The sequence below is a fragment of the Anguilla anguilla genome, chromosome 16 (assembly GCF_013347855.1).
Source record: "Anguilla anguilla isolate fAngAng1 chromosome 16, fAngAng1.pri, whole genome shotgun sequence".
In the NCBI taxonomy this organism is placed as follows: domain Eukaryota; kingdom Metazoa; phylum Chordata; class Actinopteri; order Anguilliformes; family Anguillidae; genus Anguilla; species Anguilla anguilla.
In genome coordinates this window covers 6,950,342-6,971,430 of record NC_049216.1, presented here as the reverse complement: position 1 = coordinate 6,971,430, position 21,089 = coordinate 6,950,342, and the positions used below count along the sequence as shown (strand labels likewise).

At 46.1% G+C, this 21,089-nt stretch overlaps 1 protein-coding gene across 1 annotated transcript in view; it reads left to right on the top strand.

Annotated features, from left to right (window-relative positions):
• LOC118215550 (doublecortin domain-containing protein 1-like) overlaps positions 1–21,089 on the top strand; it is a 130,539-nt gene that overhangs the window by 73,766 nt on the left and 35,684 nt on the right. Inside the window, exons 14-19 of the mRNA XM_035396445.1 lie at positions 1,501–1,606; positions 5,679–5,810; positions 7,742–7,863; positions 8,353–8,413; positions 9,939–10,046; positions 11,090–11,244. Coding sequence (XP_035252336.1) covers positions 1,501–1,606; positions 5,679–5,810; positions 7,742–7,863; positions 8,353–8,413; positions 9,939–10,046; positions 11,090–11,244 — 684 coding nt within the window. The remainder of the gene's footprint in view (positions 1–1,500; positions 1,607–5,678; positions 5,811–7,741; positions 7,864–8,352; positions 8,414–9,938; positions 10,047–11,089; positions 11,245–21,089) is intronic.

The following is a 21,089-nucleotide window of genomic DNA, read 5'->3' as shown; positions in this document are numbered from 1 at the left end:
AATTTAGGTTTTCCACTGAATTAAATTTAGTTTAAAACAATATGTTGTCTGCGCATCCGAAGAAAGATGGTCCCTCCCTGAATTTCAGCCACCCCCCCTCCCCTCTACCAGCAGGAGAACGGGGACATTTCTGCGCTTGCAAATACGCTAAATCATCTGCCACCATGTTCCTCACCGTAATCATGTTCCAGGAAACCACAATGAAGTCATTCTGTAGTTTTCTAAGGAGAGAAAAATATCAAAGAAATAGCCCAGTCATACCACATTATAAGTTATATTGTATCTGATTACAATGGGTGAGTTGAGGCAGTTTTTTTTTAAGATAAAAACAAAAAAAACATTTCTGTTGATGCTGATCAAATTTTCAGACACCTGGCGCCTTCGCTTCCATCTCAATGGTGATCCAATCTGTCGAGACTCCCTACGCCTTCCGCTCCCTGTCCCTACGCCTTCCGCTCCCTGTCCCACGCCCATATTATGACTGGAATAGTTTCGGGATTTCAATCCATCAGTTTTCTGAGCATAAACGGAACAGTCCCTCTGCTCGGAGCGGCGCTGTAAAACAGGCCACCGATCTTCCAGTTTCGTCCCTTTTTGACTTCCGTCCGTTCAGCTCTCGAGCAGGATACAGCCATTAGCGTGCCAGCCTTCTCCACCTTGCCTTCAAGTCAGCCTTTCAATTTGCCTGTCAGACGCACCGATTTCAGCTGCGTCAGGCTCAGCTTCTCCTTCTGAAAGCCGAGCCGACACTCTAAAAATACGTGTCATTTCGGCGCCCACAAATAGAGGAAGCTCACATTGTCTTACCTCCTCCGCTTCTTGGTCGGGAAGGCTGGTAGAGGCAAAAATCTAATTTTGTAGCTCTGCAACATCCTGGGACAACCAAGGGAAACCGACCGTTTGCTAGAACGGTGGGGAGTTGCGTTAAACATTGCAAAATTACGCTTAAAAAGGAGAGGAAGGGACGACATCGACGGTTCACGGCGCCAAATCCGAGCCAGTCATGTGACCTTCCTCAACTAAACTGAAGACTAAAACATTACAAAACATTCCCAGTGATAATGCTGCAAATGTCCACAGTAAAACAGTAAAATGGCCGTGTTGCCTATGTCTGTTAAACCCCCTCCATTGCACAGATTACTTGAGCCCGTGGAGGTGTCAGGAGGTGACTTGGCAAAAACATGGGCACTGCCAAGAGAACCGCACCCTGGCACCCTCCTGGGGCGATTAACACGACTGTGTAACGGGGAGCGCAGTCATTAGCACGCCGGGTGCGAACGGTGGCTGGAGGGGAGACCCGGTCCTGTGTGTGAGGTCACAGCGAGGCTCCTCACTCACGGACGTTAGCGTTTAGCGCGGCGTCCTGCTTCCGCGTGGTAAGGCTACACGCGTCCTGCAGCGAAGGTGATGGGGGCGGGGGTGCGGGTGGGGGCGGGGGCGGGGGGTGGGGGCAATCGCTGCACTGCACAGGTATGACCCACCGCTGTCTCGCCCGTCTAGATGGGAGGCGTGGGAGGGATTCCCGCCGAACTGCGTCCCCGACCCTCCCGGGAGCACTCGTCTGGCCGACAGAGCGGACCCGCGCGCCCACTTCATCCAGCTGAAGGTAACGGCACCGCCCGTATGTGTCAGTGAGTCAGTGGTGAGCAACAGACCTGGCTAACGATGTTTAATGCGCTCGACTCCCCAGGGAGCACAAAGCCAGAATCTGGATCGTCACCAGGGGTGGGAATCTAGGTCGAGTGACATTTTGAAGTAAACAGACTAGGTTAACCCTAATATAGCTCAGGTTTTTACCCAGATACAGGGTAAAAGTTTATTAGTCTCTGGGCCCCTGCCACAGCGTTGAGCAATCCATCCAATTTGATTTCTGGCAGAAAAACACAATTCTGTATTCAATAATCACTTATCCTTAACTTATTCTTAGCGATTAAATGCCGCAAATAGCTCCTTTATTCACCAGTTCAGTTCACATTGATGATCGCTGATCACACGGAAGCGGTTCAGTGAAGAAAAGCATAATTTTAATCAAAATTCGAGCGAAACCTTTGGGCAAATTGATTTAATCCAGGCAACAGCGCCTTGGGCCGAAAACATGAACAAGCGAGATGTTAACTAGACTCAACGAAGTCGTGCGAAATTGCGCTTAAAAGTTTGTACTTTTACATTCAGTCTGAAAACTTACTGGGGGGGGACTGCACTTGCGTTGGTAAAGGAGCGCACAGATAGATAATGTATATGAAGGGATGACTGTAATTACAGCATGTTAACCCGAACAACATGACTGTGTTTCTCTCCACGGCGCCTCTGCCTAGAATCGAGATTAATTAGACGCAGCGCGCATATCCTTAGCAAAGGTGTCATCTTCGTAAAAGTTCACGAACAAGAGCGGAGAGTTCTCTCTTCAAGAGAATGGCCCCACGCAGACAGGCAGCTAAACTACCGTTTGCTCAGCGTGTAATTAAACCTGTCTTATCTCCAGAGGTGAAGGAAGTGTTTATATTTAGATTTGCTTAACCATGAACCACTGAGGCCCATCGTCTAGTTGGAATCCTCTTTTTTCCCCCTAAGGAGCTACGAGTGGAACAGGAATTTTGTACAGGGTTATGTCTTCTGCGTCCCATGTTTAAAATTATTTTAAATGACTGCGAGTCAAAACACCGGCTAAGAAGAATTTATTTTTGAAACGGCTTTGTCATTTCAAAAGTTGCACGAGCTGTGGAAAAAAAAATGTATTTGACAGTTCGGGCGAAGAGGAGCTGCTTGACAATGACGGGGCGGAACAATAGAAGTGACCTACTTCTCTCAGAGCGGTTGAACAGTGTCACAGCTGACCTCCGCGCTCAGAAGCGCCAATCATTATCCTCAGACTATTCCCTTATTTTTACCGTTATTTCCTCTTAGCATTTTAAAATATTCCGTACCTTTCCACTTCTCGCTCCGTGTGCTCCGATGCAGAGCCGCGTGGCGCAGGTTCGGAATTGCGATAGTAACCTGTGCGCTCAGGGTTGCAATCCCTGTCGGGGGTGTTGTTGTTGTTCCGTCAAGCAAGGCGATGACGCCGAATTGACATTCAGTTAATGTCACACTCTACACGAGCGGATTATATGACTCGTCCCGTATGAATTAAGTAAATAAATTATGCCAGAGTGCGACGCTAAATTAAATGGATGGATGATCAATGGATGATCAATGGATTAAAGGGGTACTAACAGGGAAATAAGGGCAACAGTTATTTTCATTTTTCTTTTACGGTTATTTTCATTTTCTTCTTTCTCCTTCATTTATTTTTTCAGTTTCTCTCTCTCTGTGTGTTTAATGTATATATAATATTGATTCATTTTTTCATATTTTTATTAGGTTATTATTAGGCCTATTGTTTTTTTTTTTGTTTTGTTTTGGTTTGTTTTTTTAATGTGACATCATATCATTATGCCCTAATTAGCAAGTGCGTATGCTGGAATTGGTTAATGACATGCTTCTGACGTAACGAGCATTACTTAGGCATATTTATGGCAGAAGATTACAAAAACATGTATGTTATGCCACTGAGATATAAAAATCTATAAATCAATATAAAAATCAACTTAACTGCAGCTATATTTGGTCACAATTTCCTTATTATTTATTTATAATTTTTACAATATGAAAGACTGCTTATTAATATCCATGTTTGGATATTTAGCACAATTGATTTTTTAACAATGTAATGAGTCTTGTTTTAAATAATTTTAACATTCTTCACACTTTGTAGACAGATTGTATCTATGTCAAAAATAATTTTTCAATGTTTAAGTTGAAGGTGGTGTAATATTCTGTCATTATGCTACTTTCTTAGCCTATACTTAAGAAGATCTACCTGCATTAATGTGTCATCATTGAATAGAATTGTGGGTAGGTGTAGTTGCATAAAAGCCCACTGTAGCATGTTTATAATTAAGAGTCTGCCCTTTTCACCAAAGCCTCTAATAAAAGACAAGGCAGACACCAAGCAAACAACAGATCTTGGAGAAAGAAACTGAAATTCAACTGTATCATTGCAAGCCAACTGAAATTCAACTTTTTCATTGCAAGCCAACTGAAATTCAACTTTTTCATTGCAAGCCAATGAACATCAACCAAATAGGGCCATTTATAGTAGTAGCTTGAAATCATATTTTGTGACATCAATCACAAACAACTTCAAATGCCAGGATAAAATCTGGCTGGCTGTTTTAGCTGAAATATGATGCTAAAAGTTTAGGGGATTGCTAATGTGAGCTTTAACAAAAAAAAAATTTGTTGTAGAAATACTTTTCTCCATTTCTCAGTGTCGTTCGCATTTTTAATAAATGAAAGAGCCTTACATCCTGTCCATGCTGGTTCTGGTATCATTAATCAATGCATCAGGGGTTTTTTTTCTGCAAACACAAGCGTATCACTGTCAGTCACACCAGCCTGAAAACCCAAGCGACGATCGTGCTTGGGGAAAGCGGAAGAGCATCGATGCAGCCTTTTCTTATGTCACTTCCCTGCAGCTTCCTGGTTGTACATGTGACTGGGCATGTCCTGTGCAGTGGGGGTTCTCCATGAACACGGCCGGGATGGCAACTGGACAATCAAAATTAGGGGGAGAATTGGACTTACACAGCCCTACGTTGGGCGCCAAATTATTTATAAAAATAAATAGTTTTTTTTTTTTAACAAGGAAACAACTGCTCAGTTACACACTCCTGATTCAGAAGCGAACCACACAGGTTTCTATTGGAGTCACTTTTTTCCACAAATGAAATACTCGAAGGGACAAACTGATGTAAGCAAAGGGAATCCACGTCATAAAATATCCGTCAAGTACGAACTTTGCGAGACCGCCTCATTTCTGGACTGTCATCAATACGTCGAATGTCGAAGTGGAGAAGAGAAGGAATTTCAAAGCACAAGCAGATGAAGTGAACAGAGACGGAACAGAGTGAGAGGACTGCAAAGGATCCATTCAAATTTCAGGAGGGAGACCGGGATTTATTCAGTGTTTACGAAGTACAGAAATACCGCTCCCTGAAGCATTATGGTACACACTGCATCAACAAAAGATTTTTCAAAGCTCATAAAATACAAACAGAGCCGACCGTAGGGTTTTGGCGACCCTAAAGAACAAAGTCGCTCTGGCCCCAAAGTGCTCCAGCATGAGTCACACCCACCGCTTAAACTTGAATTTTGTGGCCCAGGGATGGTTGTGGGCCCAAACAGACTGCACAATGCTTATGCCAGCAGGAAGCTATGAATACAAATGACAAAATACCCCAAAGTCTTTGAAGTATGCTAACATGTTTTATTTTTCTTGAAGGTACAGTATAAATCCAATGGGTATACACAGTTCTCAGGACTGGCCTAGCAGTGTTAATGCAGCACACTCAGAAGTAAAACAGCTGCACAAACAAAATGCCAAATTTTTATATAAGATGTTAACATTCTTATATCACCATTGCTTTGACAGAGCAAAATAATGTTAGCTTGTAAGTTAGCTTAGCCACACACCTATCACCTCTTACTGTTGGACAGGTCAGGACAAACCAGGCACCAACTTTAGACTCTCAACTTCAGCACCAGATATAAAATTGACCCCTGTTTATGTCTGTAATTTGTTAGGTGGCTCCCGTCTCAGAACTAGCCCGGCTCTTATTTCTGACCCTTTACTTCAGGCTGATCCGCAGGTGGTTCTGGTTCCTTCAGCCGAAGTGGTGTACCGGACCGGACCGGCCGGGTCCAAACTGGCGGGCGGTAAAGGGCCGGGGGCGGAGTGGCCGCTGTCACACGTGTGGGTCGTCACCAAGGTATTTCAGCTCGACCGAATGCTAAACGTGCTAACGCTAACGCCGCGTCAAAATCGAAATCGGTCGCAAATTCACGGTCGTTGGACACTTCCTCATTATTGACAGTCTGTTTCGCATGTAAACTCTGGATTAGACCGAGCAGGGGTTCTGTCAGGCCCGTCGGAAATATGTGAGATTTCACACTTTTATTTCCGTCCCAGCTCGTCGGTACGGTTGGATGGGGAGGGGGGGCTTGTGCTGTTGTTTGTTTGTGGGTGAGTTCCAGTTCACCGGTCCTGGAACCGCTCGGCGAATCAAACGTGGCCGTCGCGCTCTCAGGCTCTCCCGCCGAACGCAGGCCCAGCCCTTACAGCGGCTGCCGCCGATTTCTCGCTCGCGCCCATCGCCGTTTTCCACTTTCCCGCCCAAATTTATCGGCATTTCACAGTTTTCTGAACCCTGATTGACGCTTCTTTACTCCTCGCACGGAAAAATGACATCGCTGTGGGATTCGGAGAGAGAGCCCGATCGTTTCAGAGTCCAGGGTACGCGTTTGAGCGCAGCGTAGCAAAAACGCGAAACCTCGTTCCATTTGGGAAACGTTTCGACTTTAGCGCTCCTTGATTTGCGCTCGTGGGTGTAAACACGTGTACCGTGCAGTCACGTGGACATCGCCTCTTTCGGCTCGTCCTCGTTTTAACTTCGATTTGCCTCGAGCCCGAGTTTCCCCTTTTGTGACAGGAACTACGCTTTACAGTTTGTAATTGGTCATTAGCGCCCCCTTAGCCCACGCCCGGAACAGGCCTCAAATCGGGTTTGTGTTTACGGTTGAGGGTAGCAATCTCGCGTCCGGAAGTGTGAAATGCGGAAGGGCCGGGGGAACGCGAGGGCGATCGGAGGCAGACGCATCGTGTCGCGTGTCAGCCCCCCGCCGATTACGCCGCCCTAATCCGCGCGCGAACGAAGCGGAAGAGCTCGGGAAAACGAGGCTCCGCGGCGGTCGGCGAATCCCTCCCTCCGGGCCCTCGTCTTTCTGATCTGATCCGGCCCCACGTCTCCGTCGCGCGCGTGGTCTCCGTGATGTGATCGTCGGTGACTAATAGTATCTGCTGCAGTAAATAGGGGGCCGTTCAGCCAGACACGCTTCCGGACCCGAGCCAGCGAAGTGAAATGAGTTTAACAAGGAGCGGCACCCATTTACACTCTGCTCGCTTTTATTCATCCAGGTTTCGGGTGAACCTCTTAGATATTTACATTACATTACAGGTATTTAGCAGACGCTCTTATCCAGACTTACACAACTTCTACATAGCATTTTACATTGTATCCATTTATACCGCTGGATATGTACCGGAGCAATTCAGGTTAAGTACCTTTGCTTAAGGGTACAACGGCAGGAATCGAACCTGTGACCTTTCGGTTACAAGCCCAGTTCCTTACCCACTGTGCTGCACTGCCGTCCGCGTGAACGTTTGCCCTCGGGAGGGAGTAAACGGGCGTGAGGTTTAACCCCTTAACGGTTTGGGCTCCTATTTGGACGCGTATAGAAGCGCATTGCGCTGTCCCTCGGTCCCCTCACGACGACTCCGCCGTGGAAACCGCCTGAATATTCAGGAAATCGCCGCTCACGACGACATGCACAGACAAGCGGAGACAGCGCAGGTCTTCCCCAGCCCCCCCCCCCACCCCCGCTCGCCACTGAACTGTGAAATCCCATCTTCTGTCGTGCGGGAGCTCAGTGACTCGGACGGCGGACCCGAAAACCCCGACGAGCGATAAGTCGGGGGGGCCAGCGTTTCGCTTTCGACCGTCCCCGGGGTTCACTCGGGCATAACGACCCCGCCATTTGTGACATCTTGTTTTGTTTTCTGCTTCTTTTAACTCATCGGGGCCTTCTCTCTCTCTCTCTCTCGCCCCTCTCCCCCCGCCCCCCCCCCCCCCTCACATTACAGGCGGGGTGGATCCTAAGCCGCGTCTTGCCGCAGCTCTGCCTGGCCGTCTCCTCGCAGCCAATCACGCTGACGGACGGGGACGGCACGCCCGCAGAGGCCTTCCCGCTAAACGTGCAGAAGAGGTGCCGGCATTCCACACCCCCCCCTCGCCCCCCCCCCCCCCCTTGCCCCCACACGCACACAAACCTTCCATGCAGCTCGTTTAGCCGGCCACAGCATGCAGCTACGCAGTGCCGAAGCCCTGTTTTGAAGTTTAGAGCCCATTGTTAAAACCCGGACTTGGGGAAAACTCCTGTCACCTGCTTTAGTCAGGTCTGAAAGCCATCGTCTCTGCTATCATCGATTTGATGGGGGAATCGGTGCCCTTGAGTTCCATACGCTTTGTAATATTCGTTTGAATCATTATTAATTTGTCAGGCAGACGTCTTATATTTTTAGCTGTACTTAAAATAGTGGTTTAAAATAGTTCCAGTTAGTTCAAATAGTTCTAACTGCATGAAAAGAAAAATATATATGTTACAATACATTATAATAGCTTTATCTGTTGCAAAATGTTCAATGCTGGTTTCTAGCCTTAGGGTACAAAACAATATTCTTCATTGCATTAACAGGGTCAGAGGTTGCCCGGACCAGGAGTGGAGCTTCGGAAAAGATGGCTGCATCTTCCCAAGGGTTTGTGTTGAGACCTGGAGACCTGCGTTATCCTAGATTTACAAGTGTGGTGTTTAAACAGCCTTTGAAAATAGCTGCTCCATATTCTTTAATGGAGAGAAAGCACATCTAAAGGAATCTAATTCTCTGACTGATAGTAGAGAGTAGAGTATCAACAAAACTGTACTTCTGAATTTCCCAACTAAAAGGTATAAGACTTCACTAAAGACTTTTAAAAATTATGCATTTGTGAAAACATCAACAGGCAACTTCAACAGCAGTAGCAAGCACTCAACATTTCTGTTCTAAAATTGGATAAGGATCTATTTCATTGCATCTGTCCCTGGTACAAGAGATGATAATGTCTGTGAAACTGAATGGGCTCAGTGTCTGTCCTGCGGTATGTTGATGTCTGTTCTGCGGGATGTCTGTTCTGCGGCGTGTTGATGTCTGTCCTGCGGTATGTTGATGTCTGTTCTGCGGTGTGTTGATGTCAGTTCTGCGGTGTGTTGATGTCTGTTCTGCGGTGTGTTGATGTCTGTTCTGCGGTGTGCTGATGTCTGTTCTGCAGTGTGTTGATGTCTGTTCTGCGGTAGGTTGATGTCTGTTCTGCAGTGTGTTGATGTCTGTTCTGCAGCGTGTTGATATCTGTTCTGCGGTATGTTGACGTCAGTTCTGCGGTGTGTTGACGTCTGTTCTGCGGTGTGTTGACGTCTGTTCTGCGGTGTGTTGATGTCAGTTCTGCGGTGTGTTTATGTCTGTTCTGCGGTGTGCTGATGTCTGTTCTGCGGTGTGTTGACGTCTGTTCTGCGGTGTGTTGACGTCAGTTCTGCGGTGTGTTGACGTCTGTTCTGCGGTGTGCTGATGTCTGTTCTGCGGTGTGTTGATGTCTGTTCTGCGGTGTGTTGATGTCAGTTCTGCGGTGTGTTGATGTCTGTTCTGCGGTGTGTTGATGTCTGTTCTGCGGTGTGCTGATGTCTGTTCTGCAGTGTGTTGATGTCTGTTCTGCGGTAGGTTGATGTCTGTTCTGCAGTGTGTTGATGTCTGTTCTGCAGCGTGTTGATATCTGTTCTGCGGTATGTTGACGTCAGTTCTGCGGTGTGTTGACGTCTGTTCTGCGGTGTGTTGATGTCAGTTCTGCGGTGTGTTTATGTCTGTTCTGCGGTGTGCTGATGTCTGTTCTGCGGTGTGTTGACGTCTGTTCTGCGGTGTGTTGACGTCAGTTCTGCGGTGTGTTGACGTCTGTTCTGCGGTGTGCTGATGTCTGTTCTGCGGTGTGTTGATGTCTGTTCTGCGGTGTGTTGATGTCAGTTCTGCGGTGTGTTGATGTCTGTTCTGCGGTGTGCTGATGTCTGTTCTGCGGTGTGCTGATGTCTGTTCTGCGGTGTGTTGATGTCTGTTCTGCGGTGTGCTGATGTCTGTTCTGCGGTGTGTTGATGTCTGTTCTGCATCGTGTTGATGTCTGTTCTGCGGTGTGTTGATGCCTGTTCTGCGGTGTGTTGATGTCAGTTCTGCGGTGTGTTGATGTCTTTGGTCTGTCCTGCAGGCTCGCCCCGAGTTTGTCCTGACCTTCCTGAACGTTCCGCGCGGGGCGACCCACGACAGCCAGGGGGCGCGGGAGGCAGGGAGGCAGAAGAGAGACGCCCAGGCGGAGGTGGGCGCGGCACGGGGCAGGGCGGGAAGGGACGGGCCCACTCGCGCCTTCTCCCGAACCCATTCGCAAGGGAGGCCCGCAACTTAACCCAATTACGGCTTGGTATTTTACACGCGCTTGAGCCGGCTGCGCGGGGAAGAAGCGGGGGCGAGCGTCTCTGAGAGCGGAAGAGGGGGGGAAAATGGGGTTCCCGCCAATCACCCTGCCCTTTAAGACGCGCCCGCCGGCGTACGCGGCGGGCCCCCCCGCGAGATCGGGGCGCCGCTTTGAACACCGCCGCCCCCGCGTCGCCCTCATTCCTTTCGCGAGCCGGCGCGGGCCTGCCGTGGGAAATGGGGTCAGGAGAGGGGGCCCAGGGTTATCAACAAAAACCATCCCGTGCGAGCACTTCTAAGGAGATTATCATAGGCCGGAAAATAACAAATTGTGTTTTCCCATTTTGTTTTTTGTTTTTTCCTCCCCTTTCTGGATCGCCCGTTGGTGCAAATGCCATGCGTTTATTTATAGCGCTAGGAGACGGACGTGCGTAATTTCGGAACAGCTGCCATTTTACAATTACCCTTTATAATTTTTTTTTACACTGAAATCCCCTCAGAGATACCCCAGAGATCGACTGTTCCTCAGTACTCCCTTCATTTTGTAACCCATAAGCGCCAGAAATATATTTATGATGGCTCCTAAATGTATGTTTGCTGAAATGTCATGTTATGCCACGTGACTCACCCGTGAATTCAGAACAATTTGCTATGCTTGTAAAAGTCTGGACTTTTTTTTACGTTAAATAAAGGAATCAACCACGCTGGATAGCTCATAGATATTCAGCTGTTACTGCAAACAGACCGCAAACAGGTGAACGTTTCTTCTCCAGTTAAGAATCCGTGCATGTCCAAACATTAGTCAGTTTCCAGTCTGTTTGCCATAAAAATTGAATATCTGTGCGCTTCAGACTGATCTCTTCACCCCCGGTTTACCGTCCCGTCCCCGGACGTGCGGCGGCGATCCCCTTCCTGATCGTTTAAGCGTTCTGGCTCCTGTGCTTCCAGCGTCCGGGACACGGCGTCAGCGACAGCGCCGAAAACGGAGCGTGGCGTCCGGCGGACCCCCCGGCGCCGGCGGGGGCCCTCGGGGAGGGAGCCCAGCCGACGGTGGCCCTGCTGAGGAGACGCGGGGACAAACACCCCCGGGCCTCCGCTCAGAGGTACAGCGGCCGCGGACCGCGCCCGCACTCATCGCTCGATGACATCAGATGTGTTCCTTTCGGTTTCGCGCGAGATTGATTTACCCGATGCTTTTTGAAATATCTCAAAAGTCCTTGAGCTTACAGACAGGCACCATATATGTATATATTTAGGATGTCCATAATGTTTGGGGTATATACATATTTTTTCTTGATTTAGCTGTGTTTCACTGTTTCAGATTTAAAATAACACAACTCACATATGGTCAAAGTGTACATTCTCAGCTTTTATTTAAGGGTATTTTTTATACACTTTGGTTTCACCAAGATAGCACTTTTTATATATAGCCCCATAATTTTTAGGGTATATCAATGTTATGTAAATCGAAGTAGCAATGCAAATTTAAGTAGCCGTCTCGCATATCCTTTGCATGCAATGACCGCTTGAAGTCCGTGACCCATAGACATGGGTATCACCAGGTGCTGAGTATCCTCTCTGGTGAGGCTCTGCCAGGCCTGCACTGCAGCCATCTGCAGCTCCTACTTGTTTTGGGGGCTAGTTGCCTTAAGCTTTCTCTTCAGCATACACAATGCATGTTCAGTTGGATTCAGACTGGGTGAGTGACTTAGCCATTCAAGAATCTTTCAGTTTTTGGCTATGAGAAACTCCTTTGTTGCTTTAGCAGTATGCTTGGGATCACTGTCTTGCTGTACAACGAAGTGTCAGCAAGTGAGTTTGAAGGCAGTTTGAATTGAGGCATTTGCTTGAACAGATTAGATGCTTCTGTCCACTTCTAAATCCCTTGTGCTGCTGCTCTCAGCAGTTATATCATCAGTGAAGATAAGTGAGCCAGTGCCCGTGGCAGCCATACATGCCCAAACCATAACACCCCCACCTTGTTTCACAGATGAGGGTGCGTGCATTGGATCTTGGGCAGTTCCTTTTGGCCTCCACACTCTGCTCTTGCCATCACTCTGATACAAGAGAATCTTGGTCTCATCTGAACCTGATTCATCGGAACCTTTTTCCAGAACTCTGCAGGCTCTTTTGGGTACTTCTTAGCAAACTGTGACTGGGCCGTCCTGTCTTAATGCCCTACTAGTGGTTTGCATCTTGCAGTGTAGCCTCTATAGTTCTTTACAGGAAGTCTTCTGTGAACAGTAGACACTGACACATCCACGCCTGTCTCCTGAAGAGTGCTTCTGATCAGTCAGACAGGTGTTTAGGGTTTTTTCTTCATTATGGTGAGAATTTGTCAGTCATCAATTGTAGAGATCTTCCCTGGCCCACCAGGCCCTTTGCGATTACTGAGCTCACCAGTGCTCTCTTTCTTCTTAATGATGTTCCAAAAAGTAAGGCAAAGGTCTGGCCTATGTCTCTGAATATTTTTTTCTTATTTCTCAACCGCCTCATGGCTCCCTTGACTTTCATTGGCACAACTCTGGTCCTTATGTTGAAAACTCTATTAACAGACTACAAAGGCAATCACAAGTGTAGAATCAAGACTAGATACTGCAAGCTCTCTTATGCATGCACTTAGGAGCAACTGAACACAGTTACCTGTAAAGCCAATCAAAAATTACAGTGCCCTGAAATAGAGGGACTATGTATAAAACGTGTTGTAACTTCTACATGGTGAAACCCAAATGCGTAAAAATACCCTTTAATAAAAGCTGAGAATCTGCACATGTGAATTTCTTGATTACAAATTCAAAATTGTGGAGTACAGAGCCAAATCGATAAGAAATATATTTTGTCTGAAACATTGTGGAGCTATATATATATATATATATACACACACACACACACACACATACACTACAAGGGATTCATAGATAATTAAATTAAAATAACTTTTTGTCAGTTGGGTCTCAAGAGTATGAGCCATGGTGCCAATACTAAAATACAGACAGCACTGTACTTTGCATTAAATAATATCCTTAATACTGTATATGCTCTACACACCAGGGAAGCTTCTGAATTATCGTTGACTTCTTCCGATTTGACTTCTTGACAAGGTGAAGATGGATTCTTGCAACATCACAATGTCAGAGTTACAGAACATCACAATTATGTTATGCTCCTGCATATGAATAGACACGAAACAAACAACGAAACGTGCGTAATGTGGTTTTTCATCGCCCGAGTTTAACACAGCGCTAGAGGTAAGGGCGAGTCGCATAATTATGAGCATTCTCATCGTTTATTCATGAATTTTTCGAGTGGAAACGCCGCGTTGCATGTTACGCGATGCATCATCCCCAAGCCCAGGGTTTACGGCGGGCGGTTTAACACCGCGTCCCGTTTCGGTCCCTTTAATACAATTTAGCAATGTCCGATTTTCACTTCACGATTCATTAGGAGCCTGTGTTAAATCACCGGGGCTCAACAAGTAACACGTTGCTGCGTGGCGGGGGCAGCTCCAGATGTGAACGCGCCCGAGATTAATTGCTTCACAATGTTTAATGTGTGTGTACCTCCAGCGAGGTGCGAGAGTTCTGATGCGGGGAAATTAGGCGCGGCGCGTCTCTTTCGCAGATGAAGCCAATTGCATTGTATCCGATCGGCGTAGCTGGCCCCGTAGTCACATGCTCTACTTGCCGTTCATCCTTGCGGAAAGGAAAACATTTGTACACTAACAAGGAATAATACCCCTTCTGCAACGATATTTTACCACCATTTAAAACATAGTTTTTAACTTAACGCAATTCATTTAATCAAAGCTGTCACTTGAGTTTTGGTGAGGGAAAAATATTAATTACTGATTTTGTTAACCCCTTTTGGATGATGAAAACAATACATGTACTATGCTACAGTTAGGCTATATATGTATATATTATGTATAATTAATTCACGAATAAGATCCAGTTTCCTGCATATTTGCTAATATATAGCCTAAAGTTTTAAGAAAATGAAAAGATTTTAAAGTTAAACTTTATACACCGTTATAAGATACTTTAAACGAAAACTTTATACTTTTTACATATTTACAAACTAATTTTACAAAAAATATAATTTCATAAATGTTTTTTTATTTTTTTACCTACAGTGCTAACACTTCTTAGCTGAAATTAAGACACACTAACAGCAACAGACTGACAATGTACTATCGTCCCATGATCCTTAAATACACAGAACAGGGCTACTAAAATATCTGATTCCCATAAACGACGACATTTCAAATACAATCTGTTCAACAACTGTTATGATAGCATTGAGTTTTCATGCTTATCAGTTTCAATCGGCGACATTTTAATTACAACTGTTTTTACAACCAGAATGCAGTTATTCTTTCAAAACGGATTATCTAAGTGAGAGGAAAACATGAAGGATGAAAGCAGGGGCGTGCATGGGTGATATCTTAAATTTGTTTACATTTGGTTAGACCTGGTAGTTTGAATACGTGGTGGCTGCTGCAATTTAAGTAAGATACAGAAGCAACAGTTAAACACTGTATCACAAATGTGACGCGATTTAAAATAAGAAAAACGGGAGTGTTACGAATTGATTTATTGATATAAGTTAATCAATTCAAGTGGCACACCTTTTCCCTCGGTAATCTAACGAGGGAACTGTAGCAGCCAATGAAGCGTGCTGACCTAGCCTGTCGCCCACTGACCTGTGAGAGGGAAATAATGAACTGTGAGTGGCCGTCATGCTAACCGCTTCCGACAGCCCGGCTCCGGGCACATCTGCGCGAGCCGCGCAGAAAGGCCTTTGTTGTTTTCCCACCGGTGACTCCGCCGACCGCCGAGGGGATTGCCGGCCGCCGAGACCCCGCCACACGCGTCCCCGCTTTCTGGGGGGAAGCAGCTGTCGGCGGCCGAGCTGGCATTTGTTCTTAATGACGTTCTTGGCATTTCATTATTTCATTTTTTTTCCTCCCCGACTCCCTTCTCCTCCGCAACCTCCTATATTACCATCCTCCATTTTGGAGCAAATCAAGAAATGGCATTTGAAAACCGATGTGCCCTGTCGTGCTGACGGAACAAAGGAGTATGCTGGGGGGGCGGGGCGAAGCGATGTAGCCGAACCTTAGCCCCGCCCTCTACCAGAGTTCCGAGGCACCTCGGAACAGGCCACCATGGGAAAGTGACCCAAACATTGCAAAACGTTTCCACGGTGACCCCCTGTAGCCTGCTGGGGGGAGGGGTCAGGGCTCTGACACTGAGCAGTCGGCTAAGCCCTTGTCTGAGGGCTTGTTAGAGTTTAAAAGCTCATTAAACCTTGACACTGCTTGTCAGATCTCCCAGACCTACCCCCCAGTCCCTGCACTTCTCCCCAACATTTCCCTCCATTCTCCTTTTATTGTGTGTCCGTTTCATTTAAACTTTTTATTTAATCATTATTTTAGTGTATTATAAGCCTAAATCCAGCAATTTGTTACTGCAGAATGGCAATAGGCCTGTAATCGGCAGTCAAGTCTTAAAGGTGGTTGAGTATAAATAAAACCATAGCACTTGTGAGAGAGACACCCAGCAAAAACAAATAAAGTTCAAAAGTAAGGAAACGCATCCTTATGTTGTCATATCGCCAAATAATAAAGGCCTTTAAGATTTTTTTTTGATGTTTTGAAGTGCTGTATTAAAAAATTTTTATAGATAAAAATTTTATTTTTCCGAAAGCTGTAGAGCTAAAGAAAATTATACATGAATGCATTGGATGCATATGTATGTCTCGAGTAGCACATTAGTGCTTTAGGGACCTTGCATATAGACTGGGCTGCAAGTATTGTTAACCAGCTCTGGCGCTGTTACTCACATAGCTCAGGTGACTGAACCAGGTGAGGGCTTGTATTCACAAAGCATAGGAGCTTAGGAGTGCTGATGTAAGTCTCCGGAAGCTGTCCTAACCTTGTCCAATGTGCACTGTTGGAAAGAGGGGTACAGGTGCATGGGGTCCATTCTGTTCTTCAAGGTACAATTACTGTTAAATTTCCCTTACTGGGTCACATTTATAGCTTAGAATACTAATCTAAAAGGGTAAAGGGCACAATGTGTGTACCTTTGAGGGTACTGCCCTAGTGACAAGCCACTGTACCCCTATAGGGGGTGTGAGCTCAGCACTCTGAAAGCCACAACTCTGTGTGGAGCACAGGCACAGGAGTTCAGCGGTTATAGTGAAGAGCTGAACGGCACCCAGAATAAAGCTTTAAAAAATCTTGAGAAAACTGAATTTTAATAAGTGAGTATTTACTGAAAGAAATACAGTATGCGCATTTAGCATTATTTGCCTGATGCTAGGCTAAGGCTAGGCTAAATTGCTGTGGTGGTAGGCTGTGTCTGGTAAGATTTTTTTTTTTTTAAACGGGCAGGCTAAAAATAACACCTGAGTGGGAGAGTTTAAAAATAGAAGTGAATAATATTTACAGAATTTAAAATGCAGTTTTTTCATTGGATCTTCAGCACACTGTGTAATAAGATTGAGAATATATTGTGATTACCCTCTCCAGAAAAGAAAAATGACACAAAACATGTATCGGGATTAGCTAACATTTCAATGTTCAAGAAATGTTTTAAAAATGCTAATTAAACTAAGATCACTCTCAAGAATGTTGCATTTAGACATTCTCAAGAATGTTTTATTTCGTTTCATTTTTTTCCTTCATCCCCCCCCCCCCCCCCCCCCGCACAAGTATGCGCAAAAATAATTATTCAAAGAACACGTCTCCGTAAGAACTTTTCCGGAAAAGAAGCCCCTGGAAGCGGTGCTGGGCGCAGTGCAGTATTAATTAGGAGGCAGAGAGCCCCCCCCCCCCCTCATCAGGGGCCTTTTTTCCGCTCAGCGATGCGGCCTGCAGTCTTCAGAGGGGCTTGTGGGACGCCGTCTCATGGCTTATTGATGAGTCCCTCAGACGGAGCGCCTTTCATTCTGCTTAAAGAACCTGTGTGCGCGTGACTCCGGGCTCTCGAGAGGCAAAACCCTAATTTTGTTCGGGAGGGAAGCCGCTTTGTACCCGCTCCTTATTTCCAGAGGACCGGCCTGGCCCCTGCGTCGTTAAACGCGAGCCCGCGCTCGGAGGATCCCTCCGGTTTTGATGTATAATCCAGTGGCTGTGGCTCATCGTCCTGGCTGCTTGTTTGACTTCTGAGTGCCCGAAACAAGGTTGAGCTCAGTCAGTGGGGACGTGGGAGGGGGGGTGGTTGGAGCGGTGTACCAAGGATGGGAACTGATTTGAGAATAATTATACACACACTTATATCATTGTCATATTTGTCACAGGTATAATATCGACTGATGGGCTTTTACAAAATGGCTGACGGATTGCTCGAGGGTAGATGTTACACTCATTGAGATGTGATCTTTGAGATATGTTAGAAAAAGCTTAATGCCTGTAAGGTATTAAGGTCCCATAATCTGTTGTGGCCTTCAAACAGATTCACTCACTCATTTACTCCATTCACCGTTTGTAACTGAGTGCTGGATGATTTTCTACCAGACCGAAGACAGGCGTGAGTGTATTTAACAGTTTGGCTAAATAAACGTCCAGCAGAAGTAATCTGTGTTTGGGTTGTCTGTATTTCTTGTGATTCATATTGTGACGGCTGGAGTAGGTCTGTGGACAGCTTTGGCCCTTGTAAAGCCTGCTTGTTGCCGTTTGTAAGATACTGACATCACAGCCTTCACCCGCAAAATGGCTGCTTGCATTTTGATTGGTCAGATTTGTTTTCACACACTTTATTCTGCAGGTTACTCAACCTCAGTGAGGCCTCAGACCAGAGAAGATGTCTGTACATTTTAGAACTGCACCGACTGCTGAATGGACTTAATTTCTCTCATAATTTTGACATTTTTTATGGGTCATTGGAAATGGGTTAATTTTTTTTCTTTTTTTTGCACTTTTACTGTCCTCAAGAGCGACAAAGCAGTGGCTTCAGTCCCTTGTATTACGGTACAGTGTAAAGGTGAGGTGATGGTGGTCAGTCAGCTGGTTTCATGTGTTAAAAGAGTATAGTCTCCAGCCAGAAGAAATGTGACCACTATGAAACGAAAAAGAAAGTTGTTGGCCCTTCGTCGTACAGTGCATGTTTCATTTTTGTTTTATTTCTCACCTGTTATAAGAGTGTTATACCTGATATGGACTCTGTTTCATTAACATTCTCGTTATCATGTCTCATTATCACGTAGAATGTTAAACTAGTCGTTCTCACAAGCAATTACTCTTTGACGCAGTGCTGTGTGTGTGTCTGAGCTGCAGTGCTGTGTGTGTGTCTGTGCTGCAGTGCTGTGTGTGTGTGTGTCAGCAGTTGTGTATGCTTTTCTGTCCCCCCTGTTCCATTCCATGTCCTACTCCACACTCTGTCAGCTCTGCTCTGTTGGGGTGTACCCACACTAGAGGTGGAAAAGCCTGGTTCAGAAAGTAAAAGTCCTCCCCAGTACTTTGTTCCAATCACAAGGATTAACCAATTAGCACAGTTCTTCAGCCAGGAGGCAGAAATAATGAGTGAAATCAGCTGGCTGAGTTCAGGGGTGGAAGAAATACAAGGCAGGACTTTTACTTTCTGACCCCTGGCCTTTCCACCTCTGACCCTCACCTCCTCTCTGGGCAGGGAAAGTCTCTGCTGCTCAGAGAACCCCAGTCCTGCTGGTGCAGAGGGAGAGAACTCAAGTTCTGCTGGTGCAGAGGGGGGGGGGGGAGAGAACCCCAGTCCTGCTGGTGCAGAGGCGAGGGCAGGTGCTGTGGCCACCCGGTTGGGGTTATGCTCCATTAACTTTTACAGCAGATTCTCCTGTCCCTCCCGGCAGCGCCGGTGGAGCCCAGCCAGCTCTCTCTGCGACTGGGACTCAGAGACACTCTCTCTGCAGCACAGCCCTGTGTGTGTGTGTGTGTGTGCGTGTGTGAGAGTGTGTGTGTGTGTGTGTGTGTGTGTGTGTGTGTGAGTGTGTGTGTGAGTGTGTGTGTGTGTGTGAGAGTGTGTGTGTGTGTGTGTGTGTTTCCATGTGCCAGCACAAGTGAGTATGTGTGTGGGTGCACACACAAGCGAGTGCTGTACATATGTGCATGTGCAGGTGTGTAAAGTGTGTCTGGCTGTGTATCAGCATGTGCTTGCATGTACCCGTGCGGTTGTGTGTGTGTGTGTGTGTGTGTGTGTGTTGGGATTTTCTTGCGTCTGCGCATGTTTCTCTTTGTGCTTGTGTGTGTTTCTGTGCGCATGCTTATGTATGTCTGCACATGCATACATATTTCTCCATTATCCCGTATGCATGTGCATGTCTGCAGGTTGTGTGTGGGCAGACTCTGCAGCTGTACAGGGTGTCCGTGGTATCTTATGTAGTAGCTGATCTGTCTTCTCCCTGCTTTCTGGAGCATGTATGGCTGCCCAAGAGAGAAGCAGGGACAGCATATGCTGAGATATGTATTGAATAAGATAGTGAGGTTAGACACACCTACTTTTTTCTGCACCCAAGTTGCACCATGCGCAAATAATAATCAGTTATTACACTATCTGTAATAGTAAGAAACTGCGAGGCCTCCATATTTGGCCCAGTCCTGTATTAGGGCCATGTGACATGCAGTAATGCTTCCTAACATTATCACCTGTAGCCGTGAGTCTTGCTGTAATGGAAAGCCAGGCCAATGCCAAGCTTGACCAGTTTCACGCGAGCGAGCCGCTGCGCTGACATCGTATCGCCGTGGCGCCAGGGAGCGGCGTCCCGGGTGCACAGCCTGCAGCGGGTTCCACTGTTTCCACACACGCGTTTCCGCCCCTCCCCGCCCAAATCGTAGTAAATAACCAAAGCGCTTCGGCGCGATTGTCTCGCGGCACATCGGGGCTAATTGGGTGGTTCTTGGCTAAGAGAGAGAGCGATTCCCGTTACGGATGTGTCCTTCAGTGACAGGCGGCTGAGCGCGGCGCTCCGAACTGCCGCTCCGCGCGCTTCGCTCACCGCGCGGCCTCTCCAGTGTGACGGGATTCCGGAGACGTTCGGGGTTCGTTAAGGACCCGCGGCGAGACGCGGGAAAATTCAGCCAGGAAATGGGAGATTGGCCTGTAATTGAATAATAATCTCCACAATAATGCTCTGAAACGATAATGATTGGTTTCCCGCGAACCGCTTTTGGATGGAGCTAGATATAGAGGAGAAGCTTCCTTTTTTTCCATGCAGTTTCCTTTCTATGCTGGTGACAGAAAGGTAAAATTATAATCTCACCATTATTTTATGATTACTTTATTTGCTTGTTTAAATATTTTATAGAGAAGGGCTTATAGTTAAATAGTTAAATATCACAAAAATACTTCACACAAACAAAGCATAATCACATGATCGCAGCTATGGAAAACACTGATTTATACTGTCCTCCTGAGACCCAGCTGAAAAAAAAGTATTTTACATTTTTTGATGTAATATAAGCTGTCTTGGAAGACAAAAACATGTTGCAGTGAAAATATTTTCAAAAATATTATTTATTTTATATTTATTGAATATTCCTTGTAGTGTAGGCTTCAACACAATAGAATATATGGATCTTGAGATTTAGACCAGAGACTCATGTCCCCATACAGACGGAGAAAAAAAATTGCCCCAAGGATAGATCCCTGAGGAACACAATTTATCATTTCTGACGATGACACAAAAACAGCCAATCAAGACTGAAAATCTTCTATTTGACAAGTAAGAAAACCAGGAATGCTAACTCAAATTTTGAGCCTGTCAATTAGAGTAGAATGGTCAATCGATCAAATGCCCTGCTTTAATTTAATAAGACAAGGATGAATGTGTCACCAGAATCAGCATTCTGAAGAACGCCATTAATTATCTTTAAAGGAGTAGTTTGTCTGCTATGATGAATTCTAAATCCAGATTGGAATTTTTCAAAAACTTTTGTATTTTTATTCATTTTAGACAAACTTGCTTAGAGATG